Source organism: Papaver somniferum, chromosome 5, assembly GCF_003573695.1.
Source record: "Papaver somniferum cultivar HN1 chromosome 5, ASM357369v1, whole genome shotgun sequence".
NCBI lineage: Eukaryota > Viridiplantae > Streptophyta > Magnoliopsida > Ranunculales > Papaveraceae > Papaver > Papaver somniferum.
The window spans coordinates 175409287-175430994 of NC_039362.1; the positions used below are offsets into that span (position 1 = coordinate 175409287).

The window sequence follows — 21708 nt, forward strand, 5'->3', positions numbered from 1 at the left end:
TTTGCAGTTAGCTGTAGGCTGGATATATATGTATGTTCTCCAAGCAGGCTTCCCCAGTACGTGGAAGGAATCATCTCAAAAAACAATGGTAACTGTAAGCAGGCAAATAAGGTCACAGGAAAACAACTAAACACCACAATAGGAATGCGAGCCACGTGAATCTCTCCCCAAGCACAATAATAGTGACGCACTAAAAGCCACCAATATGCTGGCCATAGATATGAACATAGTTGCAAGTCCTAGTATCAACTTATTTGGCAAGGACTTGAGAAAATCAGCTTCCGCATACCGGGAAGTTATATGGCCAAGAACATTAATACTGATGTGATAGAAGAGAATAAAGCCAAGGCATCTGCCACTGCGAATACCATAAATGAATTCTCTTCTAAGAATACTGAGATGCCGTTCTTACTGGTATTATTATCACTACTAATGTAGCCTCCAGGAACAGTAAAAGCGGAAGTGAATGCTACAGTAGTAATAAGAGCAGCTACTACCATGCACGATCCTGATGTTTCCTTGAGCCACTTCTCTCCTTTTTCCTTTAACTCTTTGTGTTCTTTGGTAAATATATCATGTGCTGAATCCCCATTTGCATTTTTTTGTAGTTGCAGGAAATCCTACAACACACCCCTTGTAATAATTTGTAGATCTAAATATAAAAATGATGATAAGAATACTAAAATTGTAAAGAGACACAAGGTTTACGTGGTTCGATCAATTTGATCTACATCCACGGGGTTAGGTTTTACTATGATTATTTGTACTTACATCTTGATTACATGGAGACTCCATTAATGAGTATTTGGAGCTCTAGGTTCTTGAAGGAGGAAGAAGAAGGAGATAATAATAATACAACCAATTCTACTTTCTCTCTCTACAAAATGTATCCTCTCCTAAAGTGTGTCTCTCTTTCTGATTATCTCTCCCCTTTCTCTCTCTTGCCTTTCTCTTATATAGGTGTTTACATAGTGGATGACAGCTAATGTACAACTAACATTTCCTCTAATTTCGGATCTGGCTTGCGGTATTTTCGCAATCTTACAAATGTAACATTCGCAACATTTCTAATTTTCGCAAGATCATCACACTTTTCTCATGTTTAAGTTGATGTCATTTGTTATGTCGTTTCTGAAATCATCCTGCGATGTCTTCGCGCTGTGTTGTTAATAATTTCGCAAACATATTCTTCTGTGCGAGATTATGATCCTACATCTTGCCTCTTTTTCCTTGAATATTGCTTGAAGAGCGATCTTTAAGTAAAAATCCACTTTGTAGTAGTAGTTGTTGGAGGAACGAGCGAAAGAATATCGGACTTGAAAAGTACGTACTTGCCTCTATTCTTTTGTGAAGTTCTGGAACGTTGCGAAGTAAATAAGAAATATCATCTCTTGAAGTATAAGAAGCATGAAGTATCCTTGAAGAAGTATAAGAAGTACTCAATCCTCGAAATATAAGAAGTATATGTCTTTGAATGAGAATAATAAGTATTGCCTCTATTCTTGCGCAATTATTATTCCATTTTTGGTGAGGATTCTAGTTGTTCATTAGTGAACGTCCACTTTGGAAATGATTCTTTCCGAGGAGATAAAGAACATAGAATGTTTTCTTGGTAATCCATAGTTGCCTCTGTTCTTTATCTATGAGGGTAGAATCTTTGAGAAAATGTTGAATATGCGAATTGTTTCTTCATTCTCATCTTGCCTCTGTCTCATGTTTTGTGCTCATGCGATAGTATAATCTCTTCAAGTTGCTTATAATTGTGCGAAATAATTGAGCGAAATAATCATATCGTTCGGAATAATCACATTCTGCGAAATAATCACATTCTGCAAAATTCGGACACACTCTGCGAAATTATGAATAATCCTGCGAGATTCTGCATACTCCTGCGAAATTCTGAATACTCCTGTGAGATTCTGAACAATCCTGCGAGATTCTGAATACTCCTGCGAAATTCTGAATACTCCAAAATGTAGTTGCAGGAAATCCTACAACACACCCCTTGTAATAATTTGTAGATTTAAATATAAAAATGATGATAAGAATGCTAAAATTGTAAAGAGACACAAGGTTTACGTGGTTCGATCAATTTGATCTACATCCACGGGGTTAGGTTTTACTATGATTATTTGTACTTACATCTTGATTACATGGAGACTCCATTAATGAGTATTTGGAGCTCTAGGTTCTCGAATGAGGAAGAAGAAGGAGATAATAATAATACAACCAATTCTACTTTCTCTCTCTACAAAATGTATCCTCTCCTAAAGTGTGTCTCTTTTTTGTGATTATCTTTCCCTTTCTCTCTCTTGCCTTTCTCTTTATATAGGTGTTTACATAGTGGATGACAGCTAATGTACAGCTAACATTTCTCCTAATTTCGTATCTGGCTTGCGGTATTTTCGCAAGCTTACAAATGTAACATTCACAACATTCCTAATTTTCGCAAGATCATCACACTTTTCTCATGTTTAAGTTGATGTCATTTGTTATGTCGTTTCTGAAATCATCCTGCGATGTCTTCGCGATGTGTTGTTAATAATTTCGCAAACATATTCTTCTGTGCGAGATTCTGATCCTACATTTCTCTTAAATCTGTTGTTCTCCGAAATCATCTTTTCTACTCCCTAAGTGAAAAGAAATTACAAAGAAGTTAAAGCACTTGATAACATCGGAGCTCATTAAAGAATATGCATAAGTAAATGAGATTTGATATATACAAACAAGCTACGTATGGTTTTTCATTTTGGAGGAAACGAAGAAAACACTAAAGATGGTTAGAATAATTAGGAAAGCTGGGAAATTAAGAAATATTTTACTTGGGAAATACTCTACGGAAATAGAACTCATATAAAACGGTTAAACATTGTTAATCATTGAAATTATGGAATACTGTTGCTTCTATTGCTCAAAAAGTAAAACAGTTGAAATAACACCCTTACCTTGAACCACTGCATTTCTCGTTGCATCTGAAGACACGCACCAGAGACCAAATTGAGCTGAGCAGAAGACGCTAACTTGGCAGCATAATGCAGGATAGTATTACCCTTGCAATCATATTTGGAAACTTCAGAAGTTTTATATTTTCCACTTGCCTTACATATAAGATTCAAAATTGTTTCACTTCGTTCAGCAATAGCCATATGTATCATAAATTGTCCCCCCATTGGGTTCTGATGTAGGTACGAAAGAGTTGCATGCAAACCTCTACAAACTCTACGTTTCCGTGCCTTACAGCCATCTTCATGACGTTATTAGATCCATCAAAAAAATCAGTTATTTCTTGCTTGTTCATTCTTTCTTTGAGTGGTGTAAATATACTTTTAACCAAGACTTTGGCTTGTTTGTGCTTCACTTTGTCGTTATATATTTGTTTGTGTAACCGCTCAGTTACTGAGACAAACAACCACAACCAAGTTAGAACTAAATTGCAATGTAGTATTAATCTTTGTCCTTCAGCCTAATTAACATATATGAAAAAACAAAACAACGATGAAACAAATCAAGCTCGAGTTGTTCTCTGAAGGAAAGAACAAATACCTGGTTTCAAGATGAAGCGCTCTGGGAAAACAAAGAAGAGTATCACGAGAGAAATGAAAATAAAGTAGAAAAATTTCATCAAGAGATAAATAATGAATTTGATCATGAGAAAAATTAGGTCGCAAACGATGAATACAGGTTCCAATATAGGGTCCAATATACTTGCTGCAAAGTAATCCCATTTTGACCTTCCTAAATTCTCGGGTGGTAGGCAGTAGGGTCCTTCGTTTCTTTCAAGAGGATTCTCGTCATCTGCATTGGTGCCTTCCACGCTTTGCGGAAGGTTTTCTTCTGAGCTGCATGGAGACTTTATTTCATTTATTTGGGTGCTTTGGGGAAGGTTTTCTTCTGAGCTACATCCAGACTTTCTTTCCTTTGTTCTGGTGTCAAGCTGATATATAGCATTGATGTCCACTTTAACTACTGTATATATCATATTACCAACTTTTAGATAGATATGTGAGCTATGTGAGCATATGATGAATTATTCATAAGCAAATTGTTATGGAAAAGGTTTTTGGAAAAATTAGGGCGCAGTCGATATATTTCTGTCCCGACTCATCAATAAGCAGGAACCACAAAACATATCAAGCACATTGCTCTATTAAGCTTGTCAATAGAACTTCCTTCATACGTATCAGGGAGTATACACAATAAATAAAGTTAGGATGGTAAACTAACATGAGTAAATGCAGCGCTTCCAGAATGTAAGCTTAGCCCCACTAGCAAACGCAAACGGTTTCTTTGCCATGAAAATCATTGGGTCTATCTGTACTTTCTTTGCCTGATCAATAACCAGTTCTGGAAATCGCTGGACAATAGATGATGCAATATCTACAAGTAGCGAATTTAGTTTTGTTAGAAACCAAAATAAGGTAATTACTTCAGGGCTATACCTTGTTTAATTTTGTCGATAATATTAAAGATATTAGTAATGATCCAACTACAACTTATTACATCTGTATTTTTTTAGCATTTAAGGATTTATACACATACCATAGAAACCAGCATCAATCGTATGCAATATAATACGATCACCTTGGCCGCCAGAGAATGGACTTGGATGCTCGTGTCTAGTTACGGAATAAAGATATGTAGCTGTCTCTCTTTGTCCAGCCACAACTGATGTTAGAGCACGATGAAATGGTATGCAGTTTTCCCTATCCACTATCTGAGTTAATTTCGGGTTTTTGTTTACCATGATCTCAGCCGCTTTAGCGTGTCCATTCATAGCAGCATAATGAAGCGCTGTACAACCATCATTCCCTGTTTTATATTCAAGGATTTCTGGGGGCATGCGGTTCACAATCTCCTTAATGCACTTCGAATTCCCTTGAATTACAGCTACATGCAACAGTGTTCGTGAATCAATAGCAATCACTTTTGTAATCGCTTCTGGATTCTTCTCCAAAAATTTACTAGCCACTTCCCAGTCACCCATTATTGCTGCGTTGTATAGCTCTTTGTATCCACCCAAAACATCTTTGCTCATCAGCTGACCACCATCTTTAGCTTAAAATTACAGAAGCAACACATCACATATCAAAAACTTAACAATCAAAGCTTAACCTAATACTAGCAAATTTTTCTTTCTTTATCAAGAAAGAAATTCGTAAAGTAGGACACATGTATCAGCTTACGAAATTCCTCTGCCCGATCACTATGGTCCATAGGCAACACCTGAATAATCTCCTCAATATCATTCAATCTTGATTGTCTTTCTGTGTTTACAACTAAATTATCTGCAGCTGTAGAAGTCACCGTATCTTCTTTCATTGTCTGTAATGTTGATGAGGTAGTTGTAGTAGTCAGAGTATCTTCTTTCAGTGTTTGTAATGTTGATGAGGTAGCAATCAGTGTCTGTAATTTTGATGAGGTAGCAATAGCAGTGATAGTAGTATCCTTTTCCGGTGGACCCTAAAGCTACAAAATGCGAAAAAGATTTTAGACCGCAAAAGTAGCTGACCGCACAACATACGGGTATGCGGTTGACCCCAGCCCAACTAGCCTCCTAGCCTAAATTTACTTAGAAGGCTATTATTGGGGCGTCACACTCTGATAGTGGAGTTTCATTTAGATTCTTAATGTCCAAAAAAAAAGATAACCCTAAACCCTCATCTAAAGTGGAGTAGAGGCAGTATAAACTCAAATATTCTTTTCGTTCCACTCTAGATTGAGGGTTTATGATTTCTCTAGTTCAAAATTAAGAGTTTTCATTTTTTCCACAAAATCACTAACAACTCCCTTAAATTTTGTCTTCCAACTAATTTATTTTTTTAATAATATAATAGCAATTAATGCTTGAATACTTTTTTGATAAATATAGACAGAAAAAATTTAGTCTCTTTCCATTTTTTAAACAACATGAAAATTCTACAACTTTTATTTCAAGTACAAAACTAGTCATAAAAACACAAGGTGACCAAACTTGTGGTGCAAAAATCCCACTCAAATGTTGGGATCCATTAAAACTCCATCGTAAACAAAATTGATACAAAAACCACAAATTTTTAAAAATTGATACAAAAATTCCAAATTTTAATATTGGTTTCATCATAAAATTTGATGAACCCAAAATAAAATTTGATGAAACCAATATTAAAATTTGGGGTTTTTGTTTTACTTTTATTTTTTGGGGGTTTTATGTTACTTTTGTTTTCATGGGTTTTTTGTGGATGAATTGTGACATCTTTGTGGTTATAACTCGCAGCCCGTTTAAAGTATAATATAGGCTCAACTTCGCCAACAAATATTTTGAAATGATTCATTAGACTACAAATTCACACTTGAATTTAGGAAATTAGAAACTTCGAGATTCAATATTTTAAAAATATTATTGAGGATAAATTTGAGAATTATGTATTATCTTTCCTTTTTCGTAGTCTGCGTGAAAACACATAAACCTTCAGGTACAGTAAGACCTGTCAGGAAGAATACTCCATATAGGAATAAACTCAATATAAAGAATAAAGAATTCTAGTCCCGACTTGGACAGTTATATTTAAGAATAAACTTCATATTGGAATAAGTCATAATTTTTCCCCGGTCACGTCTTAAGGAACCTACCTCCATATAAGAATAATTGGCATTATAATATAAATAATATAGGTCTTGTCATATATCAAAATTTAAGATGAAGTGATTCTTGTGACCATTTTACAAGACCATTTTGCTTCTAAGTAAATTCTTTGTCTTTGTATACACAACTTAATACTAATACCTTTCACTTATATATGATCTCAATTTTCCATTTTTGGTATCAAAGTTGAGTTTTATATGGATTGTGTTATAACAAATTTCATATTACATACACGTAAACCAAAATCCCCATTTAAATAGTAGTTATATTTACTTAGATACATTTTTGTGTTTCCTATGCATATGAATGTGTTTTCCTAAATACACATATGAAATTTTTTCTTTTGATGATCTACCACCATATAAGAATAACCCCCATATAAGAATATTTTGTTGTGGTCACTGGGGTATTCTTATACAGATGTTTTACGGAGAAAAAATGTTTCATGCAGATTAAGGAAATGGAAAAAGATTAAATATTTTCTAAATCCACCCTCAACGATATCTCATAAAATACTTAGGCCTAGTTTGGTATTGCTGCAGCTTTTGCAAAAGCACTTTTCTGCTGTGTGTTGTTGTGCTGTGCTGTGAGAAAACACCAGTTAGACGTTTGGTAAAATATTAATTAAAGTTAAAGATAATTAACAAAACCAATCAAAGTGTGTTTGATAAAATATCATATTCAACCATTGTTGTTTTAGCAAATGACAAAAACAGACATAGATCTGAAAATAATTTTGTCTCAATTTTATTGGGTTTAAAAATAATTATATTTTTTACTATTAATATAAACATATATAATATTAAATTTCTTAACCACTTTTTTATATATATATATAATTTTCAAACAAAAAATGAAACTAAAATTAAGTAATATTACTATCAACTGTGTCATTAAACAAATATTTTATTATTTAATATTTATTTTTATTTTTATTTTTAACAAATTAAATGAAACGGTATCATAAAATAGTTTAAAAATAAAATATAATAATATTTAAAGAATAAAATATAAGAAATAAAAATTGATTGCATATATATTTAAGGATAATTTTTGTCATTTACAAAATAAAATAGGGACAAAAAGGATAAATCAAACATTAAATTTTGGTGGGACCAAAGCTTATGCTTTTGTAGCTTTTAAAAGCTCTTCCTCCCCAGCTTTTAAAAATTGAGGAATTTGGGAAGTGCTTTGGGTAAAAACCCTTTGATTTTTTTTTATCAAACACCAATTTCAAAAATTATTAACATATATAGGTTTTGAAAGTGCTTTTGGAAAAATAAAAACATTTCCAAACCCGGCCTTAGGCTTAGTTTGGTATTGCTGCGGCTTTTGTAAAATCATTTTTCTGTTGTGCGTTGTTGTGCTGTGAGCAAAAAGCAGTCAGACGTTTGGTAAAAAATTAATTAAAGTTAAAGCTGATTAAAAAAGCTATCAAACTGTGTTTGGTAAAATATCAAATTCAATCATTGTTGTTGTAGCAAATGACAAAAACAGGCTTATCTCTGAAAATTGTTTTACTTAATTTTATTAGCTTAAAAATAATTCATTTTTTAATTATTAAATTATAAATATAAATCATGTTAAATTTACTAATGGTCACTATTATTATGATTGTTAAAAAAAAATTAGTTTACTTAACCACTTTTTAAGATATATAATTTTCAAACAAAAAATCAAAGTTAAATTAATTAAGTTTTATTTTTATTTTTAATAGTGACAAATTAAAGGAATTGGTATATAAAATAAATTGAAAATAAAAAATAATAATTTTTAAAGAATAAAACACAAGAAATAAAAAAATTGATTGTATATAAATTTAAGGGCAAGTTTTGTCATTTATAAAATTTAGGTGGGACCACAACTTATGCTTTTGTAGCTTTTAAAAACTCCTCCTCTCCGGCTTTTAAAAGTTGAGGAATTTGACAAGTGTTTTTGATACTTTAGATATTTTTTTTACCAACCACTAATTTCAGAAATTATTGACATATATAAATTTTCAAAGTGTTTTTGAAAAAATAAAAGCATTCCCAAACCCAGCCTAAGCCTTTTAGTTTTGAGGAGCAGATTAAATATTTTCTAAATCCATCCTCAACAATATCTCATAAAATACTTAAGCCTTTTAGTTTTGTGGAGCAATCCATTGCCAGCCCCTTATTTCACAAGGTTTGACAGTCTAATGGTGATTGTTGGATCTTGATAGCTCGATGGTTGAGATTACTTTAAATAATTTAGGTAGCACGGTTTGACCCATAAGTTTTCTAGAAAATTATTTTTCTAAGAATGAGTATGATTTTTAATAAAGAAATTCTTGGGGAAAAATGTGAAAAACATTAAGTAACATGGGATTTGATGATGATGGTGATGAGCTTGCAGTAAATTGTAACTTCCAGAAAATACACTATGTTTAACAATAGGTGATTGTTTGGAGAAATTACCAACAAAATTTTTGAGTCCAAATTTGTGCACCCTCTGAAACCAGGGTGCACATTACGGTTGGTTTTGGCTAAAATTGCTATGAGTGATTTTTATTTCAAATAATTTTTCTTCTTCTCAACTAAATCACCGACGTTCATGACAGAAAAAATCGCAAAAGCAATTTCAGTCAACAATAATGGTTTTATTCATCATCAATTTCAATTGACAAAAATTTCGATGAACCAACAAAATGAACGATGGTTCGGATCGAAGGAAAAAAATCAGTAACAGAGTCGCCTCCCCTCTCTGAGCTCGAATTTCAATTCAATCTTCAATTTGTTTAGTTCTTTGATGTTATTAGGTTTCAATTTTTAGAGTTGCAGCTTGCGGCTTTAGATCTTTTTTTTTGGTTTCTATTTTGGGGTTTCTTCCATTTTCCATAAATGAGTAATGTTGTGCTTGCCTTCTTCATCTCTTTTGCTTTCTTATTTCTCTTCATAATCAGTCAAAACCTTGAGTAAATCTTTCCTAACTCTTCTTAGAGCGGTTTCAATGGTGGTTGAGTGTTGTGAGAGTTGAAGACGGTGGTGATGGAGGTCGCAACTTCAGTATTGGTGATGGAGGTCACAACTTCATCAACTTAATTGATCTACTTTTCAGGGGTTTCTGTTCTTGTGCAGAGACAATTTCATCATGGGAATTGTTAGGGAGTTTATTGCTGAAGTGGTGCTGATTTCTGTTCTTGATTTTGCTAATCCAATTTTTGTTCTCCTTCTATTCAATCAACTCCATTTAGAAATCACCAATTTCATCGGGGTAAGGTACTTGTTTAAATCAATGATGAAATTGGTGGCGACGATTTCGTAATTGTTGATTGGTAATGGTTGTGGCAGAGATGTGTTTACGGCAATGGAGGCTGCAAAATTAGGGTAAACAGAGAAGGTTTCTACAACTTTAGCTCTTTTTAGGGCTTGGGCTTTCATTTGGGCCATCAACTGTCGATGGGTGTTCCTCTTATACTAGGGTTTCTATATGGGGATTTCCAAAAAAAAATTATGCAAGGGTTTCTAAGAGCAACTGCATTGGACGAGCAAACTTATAATTATGGTCCAGGGACGAGACGCAACGGGACGGAGTAAAGACTAAAATCTGGACCAAAACCAAATTCCAGACCATATTTGGTCTGGGACCAAGACCAAAACTATATATAGTGGAGCGGAGGTATAATCACCGTCTGGCATCGGGCGTGTATATAATCTACGCCTGTTGTGAAACGTACGTAAAGTCACCGCCCCATAAAGAGGCGTGTATATAAGTTACGCCCGGTTCAGGCGTTGATAAAATGTTCGCCCGTTGGGACGTTGCTAAAGTTTACGCCCCACGTCAGGCGTTCATAAAATTAACGCCCCATTCAGACGAAGATTATACAAACGCCCCAGCCCGGCGTTGATATTCTTAACGCCCCACGCCAGGCGTATATATAGTTAACGCCTCAGCTCAGCGTTGATATAGTTAACGCCCCACGCCAGGCGTTTATATAGTTAACGCCCCAGACAGGCGTTGATATAATTAACGCCCCACGCCAGGCGTTTATATAGTTAACGCCCCATCCCGGCGTTGATATAGTTAACGCCCCACGCCAGGCGTTTATATAGTTAACGCCCCAAGCTTGAGTTTAAAAAAAAAAAAAAATGACAAAATTGATTTTGAAATTTTTTTATACCGTTGGTAATTCGAACGTTGAAGAAAATGGAACGTTGGATAATTTGGAACGTTGGAAAGTTTGGAAGACATTTCGGAACGTTGAAAATTTCGGAAGAAACACCTATATATACACATGAGATCCTGTGACATTTTCCCACGACTAATACTTCAAACTATCCACACCAATAAGAAGAAATATTGTTTCTGCTTTCAAATCAGTTGGAAAATTTTCACGGATTCGCTTACAATGGCACCAAGAGTAGCACGAGGTCCAAATTTTACGACAATCGAAGATGTAACAATGTGTAAAATTCATTTATCTATATCTCAAGATTCTAGTGTTGGAGCTGATCAATCAGAGGCGACGTTGTGGACTCGTATCAAGGATGATATTGAACTTCATTTACCTAATAATCCAGAGCGGTCTTGGAGTTCTTGGCAAAAACGATATCAGGGAATAAGTAAAGATGTGGCGTTATTTTCGGCAAAAGAGGCAGAAGTTGAAGGTGAATATCATACTGGATGGGGTCCTGAAAAGAAGGTAAGCATTCTTGATTTTCGAACAATTGTTTTCTAATATTTAATAAGCGCCCATGTACTTAAGTGTTTTTAAAAACATTAACAGCTTGAAGAAGTTAACAAGAGGTTCAAGGAATGCAACGATGGGAAAAAAATTAAGCACGAAGAGTGCTACCCAGTTGTGTTAGAAAATATAAAATATAATCGACGATCGACTTTTGTATTCGATACAACGCATGATTTGGACACTTATGAGAATAACGAGGAAGATGATGAAGGACCGCAAACAACAACTCAAGGAGAGACCGGTAACGACACAGATGGGGGAGACATAGAGAACACATATCTTCGTAAGATGGGGAAAAAAGCAGCAAAAAGATTGAAGAAAACAGGGAGAGAGAAATCCAGTCACCAAGAGGAATTGATGGGAATAATTATTAAAGAACAACAAAATTTCAATACTCATTACCAAGCACAATCAAGATTCAAGATGGAACAAAGAGCAGCAGAGTTTGCAGCAAAACAAGCTGAACATGCGGCAAAAATAGCCAAGCAAGCTGAAGACGAAGAATTTCGCATCATTATGATGGATCTTGAAAAAATGGAACCTGTACAACAAGAGTACTTCCGACTTCGCAGGGCGGACATAGTTCGGAATAAAAGAAACCAATCTTAACACAAAGGCGGAATAGTTCAAACCTTAATTATTTCTCCTATTTAGTGATTAGTAGTATTATTAGTATTATTATGTTTTAAATTTCTTATTATCTGAACAATTAGCATTATTATTATGTAATTTTTGGATTTTAAATTTACTTCCGTTGATTTGAATTAAATTTCTACTTTTTTGAAACATACGACCTTAATTAAAACTTGAGGATGTTTACATACAAAGAGATAATAGAAAGGAAATGACAAAGGACAATTTTTAATTCCCATATTCTGCCCATATATATTCGATCAAGTCATCACGCAAGCGAATATGTGCATCTTTTTTACGCATTGCACGTCGGCGTTGCTGAGCTCTAATTTGGGAAAACTCGTCACTATTGCCTCTTAATATATTAACCGGTGCTGCGTTGCTACGTTGTTCATAAACATGTGGCCAGTCACCGGGTAGACGCTCATCCTCGACTATCATATTATGTAAGATAATACAAGTTTTCATGATATAGGCAAGCACATATGGATTCCACATTCTTGCAGGTTGTTTGATGATTCCAAATTGTTGTTGAAGTACACCAAATCCCCGTTCAACATCTTTTCTTGCACCCTCTTGCATCGATGAAAATATTTCCTTTTTCCTACCAACCGGATGTTTAATGGCCATAATAATAGTAGGAATATCTGGGTATATTCCATCACCTAGATAATACGGCATATCATATGAATGTCCGTTCACCTCATAGCTCACCGGCGGTGCTTTTCCTGTTACAAGACTTCGAAAAACATATGAACGTTTCATAACATTAATATCGTTGTTAGAACCGGGCATACCAAAAAAAGCATGCCAAAACCATAGGTCATACGACACCACTGCCTCCAACACGATACTTTCGCTCCCTTTATACGCGGTGTAAGCCCCAGATTCTGCCGACGGACATTTATCCCATTTCCAATGCATGCAATCTAGACTACCCATCATCCCAGGAAATCCCCGGTCTTTGTTTTGCTTGAGCAACAGTTCAATATCACCAGCCGTTGGTTCACGCAAATATTCTTTCCCATACACATTCACAATCGTCTTACAGAACCTACGAGTAGCTTCCAGCACAGTTGTTTCTCCTATGCGTAAGTACTCGTCTATTGCATCTGCCGCACATCCGTAAGCTAACATTCGTACTGCTGCTATTACTTTTTGATGAGGGTTTAATCCTAAAACTCCACAAGCATCGGGCTTTTGAACAAAATATCTGTTTGCATTGGTAACACCTTCCACTATCCGGTTAAACAATTGTCGACGCATTCTAAATCTTCTGCGAAAAACATTGGGTGGTTGGTTTGGGTACTGAGAGAAATAGTCGTTCCATAGAAGTTCAGCCCCTGACTCACGATCTCTTGGTATTCTGATACGAGTTTGAGGCCATTTTGAATTTGTAACAAGGACTCCCAAACTAACGGCCATGTTATTTTGCATAATTGCTATTGCATCATCATCCGAGGAATAAAAACTACTATTAGAAGAAGAAGATGAAGAAGAAACAGAAGAGCAATAATGAGAGGTTTTCTCATAGTGTTCCATTACTATATGAAGCAGAAGAGATGTATTGTTATTCATATATTGAGTGATCAGGTCTTTAATTTATAACCCATTTTCAAGAGCATTAAAAAAACCAAAAATAGATATTTTTTTGGGTTCACGCAAAAGTGTTTTCCAAAAAAGATAAAGTGTTTGTCAGGGACCTGATATGACTATACTATATATGATATGACTATACTATATATGATATGACTATACTATATAAGATAAGAAAAGATAACTCCAAATACAGGTCATCTAAATAGTCATAACAAATTAACCCTTCATATTATCATTATCCGAAGTGGACGATCTTGGTGCCACAAAAGGCATGTGCGTTCTCGGATTGGTATTGACTGAGGACATTGTTGAAGCTGATCCTTGATTCATACCACTCCAAACTCGTGATGGCAGGGTTTGGGAAAAGGAACCGTATCCAAGGAGAGGTTGGACAGTGTGCGGCATACGGAAAAGAGATAGTTGTTGCTGCAAATCAACGTTCGCATTATTTAGCCTTTGTATTTCTGCTTCTTTCGACATAATAATGTCCATCCTCTCCTTCGTTTGTTTTAATGTAAATTCGCGAAATTGTTGATTAAAATCAGCATTTTCTTGAAATAATGTGTAAGCTTCATGCTGTCAAGAAAAAATAAAATATATAAGTACAAATATACCAACAAAAATCGAACGTACAATAAAAAGTCGAAAGTACACTTACGTGGGATAATAGATGTGGAGGAGGGATATGTACATGTTCAACAGGTTGTTCAATTGGGACCGTATACAAGTCACCGACATACCCATATGTTTGGTCTTCCCAAATAGGATGAGTCACGTAATCTTTGGAGTTGGTTACCATTGTCCAGTATTGTAAATATATATCATAATCTTTAACAACTTGCACTATCTCTGTTGCATCGACCAAACCTTCTTTTTAGGCGTTCGGCTTGAATATTGCCAATATTCCCCATAACTGTGTGTAGTCTTATAGGAACAGCGAAAGTACAATGGTTTTGCCGCCAACACCTTTCACCAAGATACATGTTGTGCTGTACAGTTAGAAAGGGAATAAGAATTTAGTAAGTATGTTATATAGAAAAAAAGTATGTTATATAGTAAGTATGTTATATAGAAAAAAAGTATGTTATATAATAAAATTTACAAATTAACTCACAATGCCCATGTAAGAAAATATATATCTCGAGTCTGATAGCCGCGTAGCCGTGCATCCCATATCAGATGCAAGAACTTCTCTGTATGATTCCCATGGGCGCCATGTCACTTGTTCAGCAGTAAGCTTACTTAGTAAATCCCTACAACGGAAAATATCATTTGTATTCTTCGGTACATTCCATTTAGAAGATACGGAAAATATCATTTTTTTTTTTAACCATATGATCTCGGCTGACATATGTTGGATTTTTGCCTTGAATAATGGAGTTCAAAACTTGCTTTCGCCAATATCCGGTAATCTCTTTCCTTTTTCTACACTTAGCATCGTTCTCATGGTATGTGTTATAATCATGTTTATCTTTTGAAACATTGAGGACAATGTTTAGTTTAGGTTTGGGGGTGAAAAGTAGATACTTTGATAACATGCTATAATTGAAAATTTTGAACTCTTCCTTTTTGAAAAAAATTAAAAAGTGAAAAAAAAAAAAAAAAAAATTAATTAGAAAAATGATAAAAACATAAAAATGGAGCTCATTTACCTTGAAATGTTGACTCTTGTGCAAATATGTAATTATTAGGAGTCTTAGTCTAGATATTTAGGCACCCTGATTCTAGCACAATTCACATAGTGATAAGAAACTTGCACGCGCACGATCTACCAATACATGTATAGCCTCGATCTTCAAGGTGTTTGATAGGAAGTTAGATTGCCAATCACTTTAGAATACTGAATGAGACTTGACTAGCTTGTTCTTTGGTTGGCTGGGATAGAAGTTGGAGAATACGTTAAGAAAAGCAACCATAGAATTTGACCGGATGCATTCGATAAGGACCACCTCTTGCTAAGAGTCATGTAATTATGTTTCTCTTTTTGTTCATGTATCAAAAGTGTCACTATGTTGTCAAAGTTATTTCTTACAAAAAAAAAAATCAAAAAAAAAAAAATCAAAAAAAAAAAATAAAAAAAAATTCAATCAAGTATTTATTTATTCCATGTTTTGTCATGTTAAAGACAATAGTTCTCTCTTGTTCCAAAAATAAAAGAGAGTAATCAATGTAAATAAGAGTCATGTAAAGAGTCATCTTTTTGTTGTAAATAGTCTTGTAATAAGCAAGGAGGGTGCAACCATCGATGTATAACGCGGGTAAACTGAAATATCACCAACTCATTGGGTGAACATTCACAATTCTCGTAAAGCCGGACAGCTAGCTTGGCTTAGAATTCGGTTCTTAGCCTAAAAACTATCTCTTGGTGGTTAGTAGTCATAACTTCAGGTCATTCTAGAAACATGTGTAGATACACTTTACACTCTTATCACATGTCTTTATTTGTTATCAGTGCTAGGATTGTGCCTTTGATAGCTAGATTGACATCTCCATTTTGCTGTGAGCTTAAACTGACTTGCACATGTCACATTTGATGGAATCTGAGCTTATATTTTGACCTAGAACTTTGTAGGTACGTTCTAAGCAAACCTTCACGAGACTTCACTCGTCCACTAGGGACACTTAGTGGTTTAAAAGGCTTAGTGCATACGCTAAATGCATTCGAGAGACCAGCGACAGTGGTATAGGTAGGATTTCCTTAGTTTTGTTTTACTTGAGGACAAGTAAAATTCAGGTTTGGGGGTATTTGATGAGTCCTAAAAAGTGCATATTTCTATATCTTTTTGTTGGCATTTAACTCATCTTTTGTGCATTAATTCTACATTTTATCCCATATCCTGTATTTTCATTGTTTTCAAGAATAAATATTTTTATTAATTAATTTTGTATTTCTAGGTTGTAAATAAAGACTAGATGAGTTGCGGAGCAGAAAAGTGGTGAAAAGCCGGGAGGAATTACACAAGGAAGCCGCGAAGAATGTTGTGCACAAGACCAAAAGGCTAGAAGTGGGCTTGAAGAGGAAGAAATTGTTCTTAAAGAAGAAATGGGCTCAGAATTATCCCAAGCCCAACTTATCTCCCAAACCAAAACCCAAATCCATAACCCACTTCTCATGTAGCCGTCAGATTGGATCCATATCATCATCCAACGGTCGCCTCCTCTTCGTGCATCAAAGTCTGAAATTCCTGACCAACACTACAGCACCTAACTCCATCTCACGCCGTTAGTTTCGTTGTATCTCTTCATCCGACGGTCGCTGAAGGCTATGTTCCATCTTATCGTTGGATGCATTTCAGATGTATCGATCAAACGCCTATCACTCGCCTAACATCGAAATATGATGAGCCCGCCTCACACTCGAACAACCTAACCCTATACCCCGCACCAAACACTCCCCTCCTTCTTTCCATCGACTCCATCTTCTCCATTCCGTCTGCAGAGAAAAACTCTGCCACCACCATCACCTCCACTGCCCCGCTCAACCACCACCACAACCACCACCGAGCTCTCAAATCACCAACAACCCCATCACCCCATCATCCATCACCTATTCCCTTCTAATTTCAGAGACCTAATTCACCTAATTCACTCGTCTCTTCTCAGAAACCCTAGGCGTGTGAGTTTGGTAAATTAGATTGAGAAATAACACAAATTGGAGGCATGGGTAGGAGCAGGAAGAGCAGAAGAAGAGTGGGTCGAAGAGATGGAGCAATTGTCCCATCTAATTAGGTGAGAAATCAGAAACCCTAACTGCCCTGTTTTGAATTTGGGGGGAAATTGTAAACCCTAATTTTGGGTATAAATAGAAGGCTTGTGTGTTGTAGAAAGTATGCCTGGATTAGCCAGAGCACCACCTCAGAGGCATGGACTAGCCAGTGCCCTCAATTATCCATGTTCTGTGAATTTCAATTATAGTTCTTAATTCAGTTAATTTCAATTTCAAATGTTAATTATGTTTATCATGTTCTAATTTCATGTGCTAGGGTTTAGATGAAACTCTTGATTGTATGTTAAGATAGTTAGTAATCATGTCATTGTTCTTGTAGTGCTAAAAATGAGTTAGGACTTCTAGTAGCCATTTGAACAAGCAAGCCTGTGATCAGCTGTGTTGTAGAAAGACAGCTGATGCTAGGGGTAAGTGAGTGATAATGGTTAAAAATTCAGTACATTAGAAGGATTGTGCCCAAATGCCTTAGAGTTGATAGATTAATTGGTTGTGCAAGTAAACCTGTGATCAGCTATGCTGTAGAAAGACAGCTGATGCTAGGGGTATGATAGTAAAATTAGTTGATAAATCACCCATTATAGTATTTCCTGAGATGAAACAAGACATGATTCGATTAGATGCTGCCTTAGCTTAGGATCAAGAAGTAGATTCAAAGACCCTAGTACCTTCATTCTATACTTCACTGCCTTTGGCTCATTCCCATTGTAACTGTCACTGCCACTGTCACTTACTGTCACTGCTTAGCTTAGGAAACTTCAACTACACACACAAGTCCCTGTGGATTCGACCCGTTCTTGCACAAACTACAACCGACACCGTGCACTTGCGGTTTAACAAGTAGGCTTTCTTTTACTCTTATTTTCTACATCTTTAAGAGCCTACCAGGGTGCTATCATTTTCAGCCGCAACCAACTTGTCTTCGAAGAAATATGACCTTAAATATTTAATTGTAATTGAATTTGAAACCCACGACGGTGCTTTTGGACAGAGCGTGACATCTTGGATATCCGGAAAGATATGCTCACGAACATGTTCAAATTGGTACTTCCCCGAATCATAAGGAACATCAGGCCCATCACCGATACTCAGTCCAGTCAACATGAGCCAATCTAGGGGTGAATCCCATCTCACCAAATGGGAAGTGAAAAGTGTTTGTTGTATCCCAAAACCGCTCAGCAATATAATCAACCATTGAATGGTTGGTTTCGCTACATTGTATGTCCAGTAAATTTTGCCATCCCGCTTTTTCAATAATATATTTAGCTCTAGGACAGTGTTGTGAAATAGTTTGATAGTGATGAATTACCGATGCCAAAGATCCACGATGTTGATACTTCAATTTGTGCTCCCCTGTAAATGTGATGTCCGTAGTAGCGTGCGGTTTATCATCTTGCAGTATAGGAAACCTCCCTAACCGGGGAATATCAACCTCCTTAATTGTACCAGTAGGGATTAAGTTATAATCCTCTTCGGCTACAGATTTTTGTTTCTTGTTCGTCTTCATGCGACCATTGAAACGCGCTGTGAATTTGTTCAACATCTGTGCACACACAATATAGATGCAGTTACATTATTAAAAGACCAACCCTCATTAACGAATATTTTTATTAGTCCATCACCATTTATATTCCAAATACTATAAATCCTTAACACAAACCATATCAATTCCAAATTCTATAATTAAACACAAATTAAATCGTCACCGATGCATTTCGAAAATCATTACAAGATTCCACAACCCAATTTAATCACTTCAAGATTCCATAAAAATCACTAAAAAATCAATTCCATACTCACGCAATTAGCTCTTCTACATATGTAACTCCCAAAATTTACATAACTACAATTTACATAACTAAAATTAATCACCTCAAAATTCAATAAAAAACAATACAAATTCAATTATTGGTAACCATATTCACATACAACATGCAGAAAACCAATAATTAATCCAATAATTTACATAACTACAATAATTTACAATAATTTAAAATTAATCCAATAATTTTAAAATTAATCCAATAATTTACATAACTACAATTACTGATAACCATATTCACTAAAATTAATTACCAACAGACAACATGAAGAAAAACAATAAAAGGAAGCTCTCAATTGAAATAGGTTGATTGAAACAGATGAAGGGTGAGAACTATTTCCCACATAATCTACATAACCACAGATTTTTACATTACCCAAAAATTATAAATCTATTCCACCCACAAATTAGATCTTCTATAACTATTTTAAAAAAAAATTTAACCAAATTTACATAAGCATCAAATATGGTTTTTTTCACATACATATTAATCTCTAAAAAAACATAAAACACACATACCCAATTAAATTTAACCAATTTCATATTTGTTCGTTAAAACCAAATTTTAGATAAACTAATTTTAACAAATAAAACCCTAAATAAATTATACAACAATATGGATAAAACAAAAGAGATTAAGAAGAAAAAAAACATACCTCTTTTGTAAACCTCCCTAATTCATCAAGTATCTCGTTTTTTTCTTTTCTTTTACTGCTCGTTACTGTGATGTTTTTGTTTAGAAGCTGTGTTTGTGGGCGGTAGAAACAAAGAGGAGGTAGAAAAGAAAAGAAGAAGACGAAGAAGATTAGGGTAAAGGGAAAGTGAACACGTGGGCTATACGTGGTGGTTAGAGATTGTCCGGGCTTTAATGCCACACGTGCTAGATATGTGTGTTAATAGAAGTCCAACACTATACGTACGCCTGCCATGAGGCGTTGATTCCTTCATTCGCCTGAGTGAAACCAAGCGTTGATTATACGTACGCCTGAGAGAAGAGTGAGGCGTTGATTATACGTACGCCTCAAAACAGGCGTTGATTATACGTTCTCCTGAAACAGGCGTTGATTATACGTACGCCTCAAAACAGGCGTTGATTATACGTACGCTTCATTCAGGCGTTGATTATACGTTCGCCACACCAGGCGTATATTATACAAACGCCCCTTCTCCGAGCGTGAAATATATGTACGCCCCACAACAAGCGTATTCTTTACCAACGCCCCACAACCAGCGTTAACTATATCTCCGCCCGGTCCAAACGAAGATTATACCAACGCTCCACATGCAAGCGTGGATTATACATCCGCCCGACTAAATATACTCCACTGCCTTAACGTGACACTACAAACTAAACTCAAATTTGATCGTTTGTTTTGGTCTTTGATCTTTGGTTTTGATCGTACCACTGTGGACGCTCTAAGGGATTATATATTTATATGTAAGGGATTATCTTGTATTTGGGTTATGTACAACAATTTATTGTGCATAATATTTCTATATTTATTAAATTATCTTTACCGATCAAAAAAAAATAAAAAAATCGGTAACAGAGTCGCTAAAAAAAATGGAAGAAAAATTCAATTGGTGATTTTTATGGGTTTTCGTTGACTTTTGCCACTGATGATTTTCGTACCAGATTACTAGTGGATGTAAATTTGATTATAATCAGATGATCATCAGATACCCAATTTGATTACTAGTGGATGTACTTATAGATCCAAAAGTAAAATAGAAAACCACAAATAACCGAAAGAAGATCTTTTTTTTTTGTAACATCTTCTTCTCCCGATTATCAGACTGAAAGAAGATTTTGTACTTTTGATCACAGATTTTGTGATCTCAGACTGAAAGAACATTCGCTTCCAAAACAAAATGAACAGTTTTCTTGTATTTGTATGTGAGAGAGTTAAGTCAAACTGGTTTCCGACTAACCTTTTCCTCCGATGAAGAGGGCAGGGATGTGCACCCCGGTAGAGATATGCAAAAGTTTCGACTCAAAATTTTCTCTCTCTATATATATAATCGAATAATTACGAACCTAGCTGATGAAGAGGATTAATTGATGATGATGGGTTTGGGGAAGCTTTATGTTGTTCTTCAACTTTAGTGTAATTTATACTGGCAGTTGTTATACTAGTGTTATTCACAATCTGTGACAGTTGAAGTTGAGTAGTTACTTGTGATTCCACAAGTACTTTAAGTAACGCGTCAAACTTTGCTCCAAGTGATTCAACTGCTTGCTTCAGATCTAATGGCATCATTTCCTGATCCGGATGAAATCGATTATCTCCTACAAATTATCTAGCATCATCCATAGCTTTAAATTAAGAGAGAGAGAGAGAGGTGTAGTATAGGGTTGTGCAACACTCCAATATATAGCCCTTATAATAGCAATTTCTTGAATATATAACTATATTTGATACCTCTATTTCAATCCTTTAAAAACTTCATTGCAACCAAAGGTTGGATTGGTTACACAAGATTGAAGTATACGGTACATTTCCCTCTTAATTTTGCTTGATGACCTTATCTATGCCGTCTTACTTATAAACAATCAATAAATAGCTTTAAGCTACCTAACCACAGAAAAGTCAATGGCT

The 21708-nt window shown here is 35.2% G+C and overlaps 1 protein-coding gene across 1 annotated transcript; it reads right to left on the reverse strand.

The window, feature by feature from the left end:
* Positions 1 to 296: 296 nt before the first annotated feature.
* Positions 297 to 21366, reverse strand: LOC113280118. The gene is made up of 7 exons (XM_026528774.1): positions 21286 to 21366; positions 5184 to 5460; positions 4540 to 5055; positions 4225 to 4377; positions 3209 to 3396; positions 2946 to 3098; positions 297 to 620 (listed from the first exon to the last, which is right to left on the reverse strand). Exons 1-7 carry the CDS (start codon positions 21364 to 21366, stop codon positions 297 to 299), a joined length of 1692 nt encoding a protein of 563 aa, XP_026384559.1.
* Positions 21367 to 21708: the final 342 nt, after the last annotated feature.